Source organism: Muscardinus avellanarius (assembly GCF_963383645.1).
Source record: "Muscardinus avellanarius genome assembly, chromosome: 12".
Taxonomy (NCBI): domain Eukaryota; kingdom Metazoa; phylum Chordata; class Mammalia; order Rodentia; family Gliridae; genus Muscardinus; species Muscardinus avellanarius.
Genome location: NC_137798.1, coordinates 77,819,180 through 77,831,780, shown reverse-complemented (window position 1 = coordinate 77,831,780; position 12,601 = coordinate 77,819,180). Strand labels below are relative to the sequence as shown.

Genomic DNA, 12,601 nt, shown 5'->3' with positions numbered 1-12,601 from the left:
CAACTCTCCACTATATTCTGACTATTTCAGCTCTTATTCTATGAATGCTATCCACTCTCATCCATATTTGGCTTTTTCTGGTGTGTCATCATAAAAACAAACTTTTTATTTTTATTTTTTATTTTATTTTTTGGTGGTACTAGGGTTCCTGGAAGCCCTTCTACCTCCGGGCTACACTCCCAGACCTATTTTATATTTTTATTTGGAAACAGGGTCTCTTAAGCCAGCACGGCTGGCTTCGAACCTGCGCGATCCTCCTGTCTCTGCCTCCCAAGTGTGGGGATTACAAGGGTGCGCCACCACACCCGGCAAAAAAACAAACTTTTTAAAAAAGAAGTTTCTTGTTGCTGCCCTCAGTTCCTCCCATCCTTCTTTTACTGATCCCGTTTAGTCACTGCACACTTTCCCCTCCAGCAAGTCTTCCTTTATATTACTATCCAGTGAACCTGTCATCCTGCTCATGCTGTCTTGTCACCATTGCTACTCTTTGAAATGTACAGTTCAGAGATGGTAATCTCCTGGTTTTCCCTTTAGCACTGCCTTCTTCCCAGTCTGTGGACTCCTCTTCCTACAGCACTCCCCTGATGATTTCACCCAGTGTCATGACTTTAAATACCATATGTATGCTGGTGGTTTTGAAATGTATATCTCCAGACATCTCTGAACTCCATAGTGGTGTTTCCATCATAGAAACAATATGGCACATGAATCAAGGGCACAGACTCTGGAGTCAGATTACTTCAGTTTAACCCTAGTCCAGGCACTTAGAAGCTTTGTGACTAATACCTACCTCAGTGATTACCGTGAAGATTAAATGAGTTAACAAAAGCAGTGTACAAAACAGCCTCCTGCTGTAGATAAGTACAGCAATCATTACCTGCATTAGTCACTTGAACTTTGAGCTCTCAGACATATCTCACAGTTCAACATATCACAGTCTAAATTCCTGAGCCTTTTCCCCAAAACTAGTCCCCGCCGGTCCTCCCCACCTCAGTACATAGCAGCTCTGCCTGTCCATATGTTCGATCCAAAAATCCTGGATGAACTGGCTCCCTTTTTTCTCTTCTACATTATACCCAGTCCTTCATCAGTACCTGTCTGCTGCAGCCTTCAAGAACCTAATCAATTCTCAGTAACATTACTGCCCGATACAAGCTATACAAGCTGCCCGATACATCTCCTTTCCCTGTATCATCACAGTAGTATCTTACTTCCTTGCTCCCATTGTGGTCATCCTCTTTATCTCTTCTCAAGATATCAGCCTGATAGCCGGGCATGGTGGGGCATGCTTGTAATCCCCGCACTGGGGAGGCTGAGACAGGAGGATCGTGCAGGTTCAAAGCCAGCCTCAGCTACTTAATGAGGCTCTCAGCAACTTAGTGAGACCCTGTTTCCAAATAAAATATAAAAAAGGTCTGGGAGTATAGCCCGGAGGTAGAAAGCCTCTGGGTTCCACCCCCAGTACCACAAAAAAAAAAAAAAAAGATATCAGCCTGAGTGATCTTTTTAAGCCAGAAGTGTGATTGTGGTGTTTCATTGCCCAGATCCTCTATGGCTTTCTGCCCTATATAAACCACTGTCTTTGAGCCTCGTAGGGCGCTATGCACGAATTACCTCTCCTTTTTCCTGCCTTACCTGGTCGTACTCCCCCTCTTGCCCTCTATGTCCAGCCCCATTAACATTCTTGCTAATTCCTAAACACACCAAGTGTGCTTCCACTTCAGGGCCTTTGTGCTCACTCTAACCTCTGATCTGGGACATCATCAGATGTGTGTGTGGCCCACTTCCTCGTCGCTCTAATCAAAGCCTGTCTCAGTGAGGCTTACTGACAACTCTTAAAATCCAGCACCGCCCTTCTCCATAGGTCCACACTCCTTACTCCCCTTCCTGGCTTTATTTCTCGAGTCATCATTTGTCATCCCCATCTATCTTATCTCTTCTCCTAAAGCATAAATTCTCTGAGGATAGGGACCTTCACTTATTTTTTCACTGCTTCGTCTTCACTGCTAGAATAGTATGTGGTCCTTAGTGGCTGCTCCACAGTATCGGAGTTTAGTGGTTGAGTAAATGAACAAACCACAAATGTACTGTTCTCAAGTTCACCCTGTAGGGCAAGGGCAGGCACTATTAAAGAAATGGCTACCAGATCGTTTAACAATAACAGGTGCTGCTAAAGCCCCAGTACCACCAAAGAAAAAAGAATGAATGTGAGAAGATGTGTTAGAAGATTTTAGGTGATGACATCCAAGGCCAAACTCTGAAATTGGGAGTGCTGTTAGAGTAAGTCAGAGGAGAAAGATCTTAGACCAAAGGGCATGGGATAAGAGAACATGCTCCACGCTCGTTCCATCATCTAACCTGGGGCTGAGGAACAGAAAACAGAAGGTGAGATTCGAGTTGCAGGTAGGAAAGCTGAGGGACTGGTGGAGGCATTCGTTGTGAGAAGGGTTTGATGAATTTGAGTTTGGACAGGTTGAATGTGGAACTTCACCTTAGCAATTGTCTGTACGTGAAATGCTGAAATGCGAGCCCACTATTAGAATAATCCCTAGCCCCCCCCCCCCAATTAAAGTGATCTAGCAAACTAGAAGGTCTAAATTGCCTCCTAAAATAGTGTGCCTTATGATATGCTGTCATCCTTATTTCCAAAAGCCTTTAAGTGCCCCTCTCATTTAAGAAAATGAAGTATTTTACTTGAGTGTCCCAAACGAAATAATTAATATACTTTTGTTTCTAAAAGCTACTGTACTTTTTTTGGGGGGGGGTGTGCTGGGGTTCCAGGAAACCCTTCTACCTCTGGGCTATACTCCCAGACCTATTTCATATTTTTATTTGGAAACAGGGTCTCTTAAGCCAGCACAACTAGCTTCGCACATGTGCAGTCCTCCTGTCTCTGCCTCCCAAGCGCGGGGATTACAAGCGTGCGCCACCACGCCCGACAAAGCTACTGTACTTTTAATGAAGCAGCCATTAGAGATGGCTGAAAAAAGTTTCTGTTTCTTCACTGCTTTGGGGAATATTTATTGTATTAATTAATTACATCTTTCTGTTCAGAAATTCAAATAACAAATTATATGTAGACTCCAAGGCCTCTTTCTCTTTAAATTTAAAATAAAAATGAAGGCCGGGTGTGGTGATGCACACTTGTAATCCTAGCATTTGGGAAGTGGAGACCAGAGGATCACAGTTCATGGACAGCCTCAGCTACTTAGGCCCTTCACAACTCAGCGAGACCCTGAGACGAAATAGGGCTGGGGTGTGGCTCAGAGGTACAGTGCCCATGGGTTACATCCCTGCTACCGCAATAAATAAATAAGCAAAATTTCTGTAAAAGCAGTCTCTTGTTCATTTCTTACAAGGCTCACTGTCTCACAGTTGCCTGGCTAATAAATTGTTACCACTTTAATGACTAGTTTATCTCTGTGTAGGTGTGACAGACTGACCCGCAATTCTTTACACACTGAGTACCTTTGAAGACCTTTGGTTTGTAGCTAAAAGAACTTTGCACAGTAGAAATGCAAGTCATTTTTGCTCACAAAGAGTGACTTGCTTGGTTCCTCCTGCCCAAATTAGTCTGTTTGATGCTGTTGCTTCTGAATATTTCATAGGTATACCAAATTATACGTTCTTCTGTCTCTAGCATTTCTTTGCTTTGGTTTACATTAGAGTATCTGCTTAACTTTTTTGCTCTTACCTATCATATGCCCAGCAGAACTGTTTTGCCTCTAAATATCACTCTTATTTATATTCATTAATTGCATGTCTTTTTTTGGTACTAGGAATTGAATCCAGAGGCATTTTACCTCCAAATTATACCCCCAACCCGACTTTATTTCTTATTTGGAAACAGGATCTTACTAAGTTGCATAGTGCCATGCTAAGTTGCCAAGGCTGGCTTCAAACCTGAGATCCTCCTGTCTCAGCCTCCCACGTACTGAAATTATATGCATGCACCACCATGCCCAGCTTAATTACATGTCTTATTAGTGATCTTGGGAATCAAAGAATTTTAGATTTGGACAGTATCTAAGATATGAGTCATAGTTTAACATAATAGATTAGGTATAAATATGTTCATCAAAAATGGGGGCAGAATTCAGGGGTACAGTTCCAAACAGATCTAGTATTTCAGTATAATGAAGTGTCTGTCTAAAACTAATTACTGATTCCTTTCTAGAGATAATATTGATTTATATCAGAAGTTGGCTTACTATGGCCCCGTATTTATTTTTTGAAAATAAAATATTATTGAAACAAAGCCATCCCCCTTGTTTACTTCCTGCCATCTCTGGCTGCTTGTGGGCCACAGTGAGTTGTGCAGTTTACACACAGTGAGCTGTGTGGCCCCGTGGAGAATACAGGAGCCACAAGGCCCCAGGTATCTGCCACCTGGCCCTCGGAAAAGCCTGCCAGCCACAGCTTTGAACTCCCCTCCAGTTCCAGCACATTTCTCCCTAGGATAATATCAGTGTGCAAATGAGAGCAATGTGAGGGTCTTGCACTCCACCAAGAACATCACCAAATAGTCATCTTCATCTTTTTCCATTTTTTTATAAGTAGCTGCTACTAAACAGATCATACTCTGGAGATAGACAGGTAGATAGCAGTTCTTTATTGGTTACTTCTGTTGCATTTTACTGTGGACAGCATTTTTTTTTTTCATGTCTAGGGGTGGAACCCAGGGGCATTCGACCTCCAAGCTACACTCCCTGCCCATTTTTTCTTTATTTTGAAACAGGGTCTCACTGAGTTGCAGAGGGCCTCACTAAGTAGCTGAGGCTGTCTGCAAACCATGATCCTCCGGTCTCAGCCTCCCGAATGCTGGGATTACAAGCGTGTGCCACCATGCCCGGCTTTGTGGACAGCTTTTATATTTGGGAGAAAATGATCTTACAGTGCTCTGAGCTTAAGTTATGGTTTCTGTGTCATTTTGGTAACATTTTATGTTCCTTCACCAGTTTTTTCACATTAAGATTACCTTCGTGTTTTCTACTTGTAATTTTTTTTTTTTTTTTTTTTTTTTTTGCAGGTCTGGGGATGGAACCCAGGGGCATTTGACCTCCGAGCTACCCCTTGCCCTATTTTTTTATTATTATTTATTTTGAAACCGGGTCTCACTGAGTTGCAGAGGGCCTCACTAAGTAGCTGAGGCTGCCTGCGAACTACGATCCTCCTGTCTCAGCCTCCTGAATGCTGGGATTACAAGCATGCACCACCACGTCCGGCTCCAACTTATAATTTTTAATAGATTCACTACCTGCTATCATTTTCTCCTCTGTTAGAGACTGCTTAATCCCTGTATTGATTTATATTTACTCACAATGAAAGCTTAAGGCAGACAGTAATTTTTAAATTCTAAGCTGGATATTTAGAGCAGTTATCTGCAAGTTAAACTAAACTTTCATTTGTCTTTTTTTACTTATAGGCTAGCTTGATCCTTCTCAGATTTCCCTAGTCTAAATTTTAAGTTATTAACGTTCTATCCATGTGAAATCCATTTTCTTGCTTTGAATAATTAGCAATCTTATTTTTATTGTTAAATTTTCATAAGACTGTCATTAGTCTATGTGAATTCTACATCTAACCTTGAAATTATTATTAATAGAATATACTGGAGCTGGGCTTGGTGGCACAGGCTTGGAACCCCAATACTTGGGAGGCTGAAACAGGAAGGCCACAGGGTCAAGATCCACCTCAGAAGCTGGGCATGGTTGTGCACACTTGTAATCCCAGCATTTGGGAGGCTGATACCAGAGAATCGCAATTTAAGACCAGCCTCACCTACTTAGTGAGGCCCTTTGCAACTCAGTGAGACCCTACTTCAAAATAAAGAATAAAAAAAAAACAGGGCTGGGGGTGAAGCTTGGAGGTAGAATACCCCTGGGTTTCATCCCCAGTACTACCAAAAAAAAAAAAAACACTTGCTTTTCCTTCTATTCCCCTAGTTGTTGGTACCCTCTCCGCCTACTTACCCAAGCAAGAAACCCAAGAGAAATGCCCAAATCCCCCCTCATATTTATTAAGAGCCTTTGCCTCTCCGTGTACATCAGCCAAGAGAATTCAGCCCTGTTTTTCTCACACACGATCATGTGGTCATCCTGCATCGTGTCGGTCTCTTTCAGCAGAAAGTAGTCTTTCAGGCAGAAGTAGTCTTCTGCCTGAGTTGTTGGAAAGATGCTAATCTGTTTCACTGTGCGTAGGTTCCTTCAGTAGCCTCTGGTTCAGCAGAGTTAAGATCTTAGAGGCACTCCAGGTCTTTCCTGCTGCATTTCTCCCATTGCTCCTCACTCACTCATCCTGCTTTCATGCCACTGAAATATTTACAGAGCCCAGATGTACATGTTGTTTGCCTCCTTGGCTTGTATTGCTATTTCTTCTGTCTGGCATTTCCACTGCCTCTGCTACTTCTCGGCCTCCCTAGCTCCACCCTATGACATCAAGAAAATTATTTCAGATCCCAGTTCCACCATATTGGTATAGTGCTCCCCAGTTCTACAAATAGATTTGACTGTACCTCCTTTCTGGCATCGTTGGGCTTTGTTTTCAGCTCTGTTCTAGCACTTAACACTGTATTATTGTTTTGTCAGCTTATCTGAGTGTCGCCTCTCAGTGGACTATAAGTTCTTCAAGTAGTTCCACTGGCTAACAGATTTTGAGTGGTCTTTAGATGTATGGTGGTGGTGGAGATGATGAACCTCTGAAGTACATCGCAACAGTTTGTTTAAACAGACCATGCCTCCCATGTCAGGGATTCCTGGGCCTGGACACATGGAGAGGAGAATGGCAGACCGTTCGGTTGTTCTCATCTGTCCCTTCTAGAACCTGCTGCTCCAAACTAAACACCAGATTCCCTTCAGTCTCTACTTTTATAATCTGGTACCTATTCTTAGCTTTTGTCATGCTTTTGTTTTATTTTGCTGGTGTCCTTGGAATAGATAAGAAGAAAGGGTATTATTAAGTTACTGTTGCATTCCATCCTAAGGGAAGTCAAATATCAACTTATTCTCATGTGATTTTTATGTGCCAGAGTCTTCTCAGACAATAAAAACAAATATTCATGCTATAAGAAAATTATTTTCTTTTTTTTTATACTAGGGATTGAACCCAGAAGCATCTTACCTCCAAACTACACCCCAACCCAATTTTTTAATTTCTTTATTTGGAAACAGGGTCTCACTAGGTTGCTGAGAGCCTCCCTACATTGCCGAGGCTGGCTTTGAACCTGTGATCCTCCTGTCTCAGCCTCCCAAGTACTGGAATTCTAAGCCTGCACCACCACGCCTGGCTGAAAATTATTTTCTTGATAATCTTAAATTTTTCTATACTCCCCAAGTATTTGTGTACATTTAATGCCAAATTAAAATCTAAACCAGTTCTTGTTAATCTTGAAAAACAGTATTTTTAAGGATTATTGACAGAGTAATAAAGACTTCTGCCATTTTAACATGAAAATTTCAGGTGATCAAGGATCTTCCTACACACACTGGGATCGTGGGATGGGCAGCATCTCAATTTAGACTCATCGTTTACTTCCTACTCTAAATACACTTGTAGACGCTACTTGTGGTGTAACTCCTTATGAATCTGACTCTTGGTTTTCTTGGTTGATTTTTTTAAATGAGTGAAGAATCTAGTTATGTGTTCTTTACTCTCTATGGAATGTGATATCTTGGTTTTGAATCCATCTGTCCCTTCCCCCTTACTTAATTTTGTCTTATTGTTTTGCATTAAGTTTCTAAAATAATGGCCTTGATTGTTCTTTCTGAATGTTTCTGCAGTTTAGTTTGAGTATCTGGCTTTGGGTACCCCTCCTGAACTTGGACTTCATCTGTATTTGTGACTTTTGGAAGGTATAAGTCAGTGTTTTCTGTGGAAGATGCCCCTTTTTTAATATTACGCATGTGTTTTCTCTCCCCCTCCCTTTGGTTTCTCTTAAAAGACTGGAAAGAAAGCAGTGAAGGCAGTCCTGTGGGTGTCCGCAGATGGACTCCGAGTGGTAGATGAAAAAACTAAGGTAAGCTTTTCATAAGCTGAAATGTGATTGCCTGTGTGATTTTTTTTAATCCCCAATGATCAATTATAATGCCATTAAGCTGATATAATCACTTTATATTCTCTACTTCATCCATACTACAGTCTTTTGAAAGACTTAATGTTCAAGAAACCCAAGTAAGTTACTCATTTACCTTATAAAAAATACAATTCTCCCAACATTTTGTTCTACATGACATATCATGTTTAAAGTAGAAGACATTAGCATTTAATGCCAAGATGAGTTCTGGTTTTTCTCTTTACATATTTTAAAACTTCCATCTCACTGGGCGTGGTGGTGCATACTTGTAATCCCAAATCTTGGAAGGCCCTCCACAATTGACTGAGACCCAGTTTCAAAATAAGAATAAAAAGTAGGACTAGGGGTATAACTCCTCTACGTAGAGGTAGAATGCCCCTGGGTTTAATCCCCAGTACCACAGAAAATAAAAAGTTGTATCCCACAAATATAAAATATGACACATCTTTTACCATAACTAAAAAAAAAAAAAAAAAATTAGGTCAGGCATGGTGGCGTACGCTTGTAATTCCCGCTTTTGGGAGGCGGAGACAGGAGGATCGCCAATCTCAACAACTTAGTGAGACTCTGTTTCAAAATTTTTAAAGGGGCTGATGGGAGCTAGGTGTGGTGACACACACCTGTAGTCCCAGTACTTAGGAGGCTGAAACAGGAGGATCACAGGTTCATAGTCAGTCTCAACAATGTAGTGAGTGAAGCTCTCAACAACTTAGACTCTGTTTCCAAAGAAGAAATAAAATATAAGGCCTCTTGGTTCCACCCCCAATACCTAAAAAAGAAAAAAAAGGCTGGTGGTGCAGCTCAGACAGAATGCACCTGGGTTCAATCACTACTACTACTACTACTACTACTACTACTACTACTACTACTACAAAAGACATCTGAAATTTCTTTTTGTTCCTTAAGAAAACAGAGATAGCATGCCCCTGGGCTCAACCCCCGTTACCACACACACACATAATAAATAATAATAATAATAATAATAATAAGAAGAAGAAGAAGAAGAAGAAGAAGAAGAAGAAGAAGAAGAAGAAGAAATAAAATAGGGCTGGGGGCATAACTCAGAGATAGAATGCTCCTAGGTAATCTTATTAACCTGCTATTTAACTGACAACCCCAAATTTAAGTAAATTTTAGTAAGTACTAGTGAATGGCTCTTTGGTTAGCTTCTACTTAGGATCCAAACAAGAGTCATTTACATTTAAGAGAAAGTGATCCTCACTGACAAAATAAGAATAGAAACACAGATTCTGTACCTAGAAACCATACAATAAGTGCATCTAGTCATTAGTTTAAATTTCCTAAGAGCCGCCGGGCCTGGTGGTGCACGCTTGTAATCCCCGCCACCACGCTTGGGAGGCGGAGACAGGAGGATCGCGCAGGTTCGAAGCCAGCCTTGCTGGTTTAACAGACCCTGTTTCCAAATTAAAATACAAAAAATAGGTCTGGGAGTGTTACCCGGAGGTAGAAGGGTTTCCAGGAACCCCAGTACCACCCCCAAAAAAAAAAAAAAAATCCTAAGAGATCTAAAATCAGCAAAGTTTAACAAGATGACAATTTTCAAAAAATTTCAAGTTTCACTAGTAGGGGAGAAGGTCTGGCAAGTAAAGAACACTTTTGATAGGAAATTTGCCTGATAAACTTTGTGATTTAATCCTGCTGTATTGTCACCCTTTGACTTTATTCTAGGGTGTGTGTGTGTGTGTGTGTGTGTGTGTGTGTGTGTGTGTGTGTGTGGTACTGGGGATGGAACTCAGAGGCATTCTACCTCCGAGCCACACCCTCAGCCCTATTTTTTCTTGTTTATTTTTTGAAACAGGGTCTCACTGAGTTGCAAAGAGCCTTAGTAGCTGAGGCTGTCTGCAAACCCTGATCCTCCCATCTCAGCCTCCCAAATACTGAGATTACAAGCATGTACCACCATGCCCAGCTTATAGGCCTTTTTTCTTTTTTTTAAGTTCAAGAGAAGCAATAATCTTAAATTTTATCATACCACTTTTTGAAACAATGATCACTTTTAGTTAGGTCTTTTGTGTGTGTGTGTGTACCTAAAGTACAGTTTTTTTTTTTTTAAAGGGGTGTTTGTACCACTAAAATATATGTATTTCCTTTTTTTTTTTTTTTCCAGTCCTGAGGATTGAACCCAGGGGCATTCTACCTCCAAGCTCTACCCCTGGCCCTATTTTTTAGTCTTTATTTTGAAACATGGTCTCACTAAGTTGCAGAGGACTTCACTAAGTAGCTGAAGCTATCTGCAAACCACAGTCCTCCTGTTTCAGCCTCCCAAGTACTAGGATTACAAGGGTGCACCACCATACTCGGCTTAGGTTGGTTATTTTTAAGAGTTTGTATTGTTCTCATTGGTGTTTGGGATGAAATTTGTTGCGCTTGAAGGCTTTGTATTTGTTTTATACTATAATTGGGCATTGACGTTGCCCCCTGGTGGCTACTTAATGGCATTTGCACTTATTAATTTAGTTCTGTCCTCATTGAGTGATACTTAAGACTTTGTGACCCTTGGAACCATCATTCCACCTTTATATTTAGCTATAAACAGGGACCAGTACAGTGGTCCATGAGTGTTTGTGATAAGGTTATGTCATGATCTGCACAAATTTACCTTGATACAGAATCCAGAACTCTAGGTCCCTAATCTTAGAGGAAGAAACTATCAAATTGCCTCACTATTCATTTCCCCACCCAGGTCTACCTTGTTTCTACTTAATAGTAAAAATATATTTTGTTCTACTTAAAATCATAGTAAAAGAGGACAAATTAATTAAAATGGGATGAATTAATTAAAACATGGATAGAAAAGGAAAGTTATATTACTAAGAAAGAAACATCTTTTTTTGTATAGTTCTTGGGATTAAACCCAGGGGCATTCTACCTCCAAGCTATACCCTAGCCCTATTTTTTATTCTTTATTTAGAAACAGGTTCTCACTAAGTTGCAGAGAGCCTAAGTAGCTGAGGCTGGCCACAAACCTGTGATCCTCTTGGAAAAATAACTTTTTAAAAAATATTTTCACTTTTTTTTTTTTTTTGGTGTTACTGGGGGTGGAACCAGTACCACCAAAAAAAAAAAAAAAAAAAAAAAAAAAAAGCTTTCTACCTCCAGGCTATACTCCCAGCCCTATCTTATATTTTATTTGGAAACAGGGTCTCACTAAGTTGCTGAGCGCCTCACTAAGTAGCTGAGCTGGCTTCGAACCTGTGTGATCCTCCTGTCTCAGCCTCCCAAGCGTGGGGATTACAAGCGTGTGCCACCATGCCTGGCGTGTTTCACTTCTAAAAAAAAGTTCTGTAAAGCTTCTGTTAGACTGATACCTTCATGCAAATAATTATAAAGTCTGAACAAAACAACCTAGTTTTTTTCTTTTTTTCTTCTTTTTGTGGCACTAGGGATAGAACCCTGGAGCATTCTGACCTGAGCTACTCTCCCAGCCCTATTTTATTTTTTATTTTGAAACAGAGTCTCACTAAATTGCAGAGGGTCTCACTAAGTTGCTAAGGCTGTCCTCAAACCCTCAATCCTCACATCTCAGCCTTCCAAGTACTTGGATTGCAGGAGTGTACCACCATGTCTTGTATAACCCTTTATATGACGGGACTAGAGAATAACCCAAATCAGGCAGATTCTGGAGGGAAATTGATACTTGGGAGAAGGAAATGGCACTAGGTGATTTCTCATTTCAGAGTGTCAACCCTGCGGACAGGCACGAGTCTTTATTATCATACAGAGTAGACAGAACCCCAATTGAAAACTTTAAAAAGCCAGAACACAGGCTTTAAAGAACCAACAGCCACTGGAAAGTGAGAGGGGAAATCTGAGTCCTTGCCCATGCAGGTGTAAACTAGACCCAAATAGTACAGCTAACAATATAAAAACTGACTTTAGCTACTGTCCAAAAGGTGGAGTTATTCATTTGAGTATAATCAAATTGACTATCTGCTAAAATAAAAAACATAATATATCCTAGGAATACGACAGTATCTAGACTCTCCAGGTCTGATAGACACAGTGTTTGCAGTGCAGTGCAAAACTACTCAGCATACAAAGAACAGGAAAATGTGACTCATTCTCACAGAAAATAATACAGACCCAAACTGGAGATGACCTGCATGTTGGAATTAGCTGAGAAGATTTTTAAAACAAGGCAGTCATGGTGGCACAGACCTGTAATCCTAGTACTTGGGAGGCTGAGACAGGAGTGTCTCAGCCTCAACAAATAGTGAGATTCTCATCAACTTAGCAAGACTGTTCCAAAATAAAAATAAAATAGGGTCGGGCATGATGGCACATGCTTGTAATCCCAGCATTTTGGAGTGAGACAGGAGGATCACAGTTTGCAGACAGCCTCAGCTACTTGATGAGGCCCTTTGCAGCTCAGTGAGACCCTGTTTGAAAATAAAGGATAAAAAATAGGACTTGGGGTATAGCTCAAATGTAGAATGCCCCTGGGTTCCACCCCCAGTACCTCAATAAAATAAAATAAAATAGGACTAGGGGTGTAGCTCAGAGGTAGCA

At 40.9% G+C, this 12,601-nt stretch overlaps 1 protein-coding gene across 4 annotated transcripts in view; it reads left to right on the top strand.

Annotated features, from left to right (window-relative positions):
• NUMB (NUMB endocytic adaptor protein) overlaps positions 1-12,601 on the top strand; it is a gene marked incomplete at its 3' end in the record, with an annotated part of 55,472 nt that overhangs the window by 27,243 nt on the left and 15,628 nt on the right. For all 4 annotated transcript variants that reach the window (XM_080707363.1, XM_080707361.1, XM_080707362.1 and 1 more), the window contains one exon: positions 7,940-8,014. In XM_080707363.1, coding sequence (XP_080563489.1) covers positions 7,940-8,014 — 75 coding nt within the window. The remainder of the gene's footprint in view (positions 1-7,939; positions 8,015-12,601) is intronic.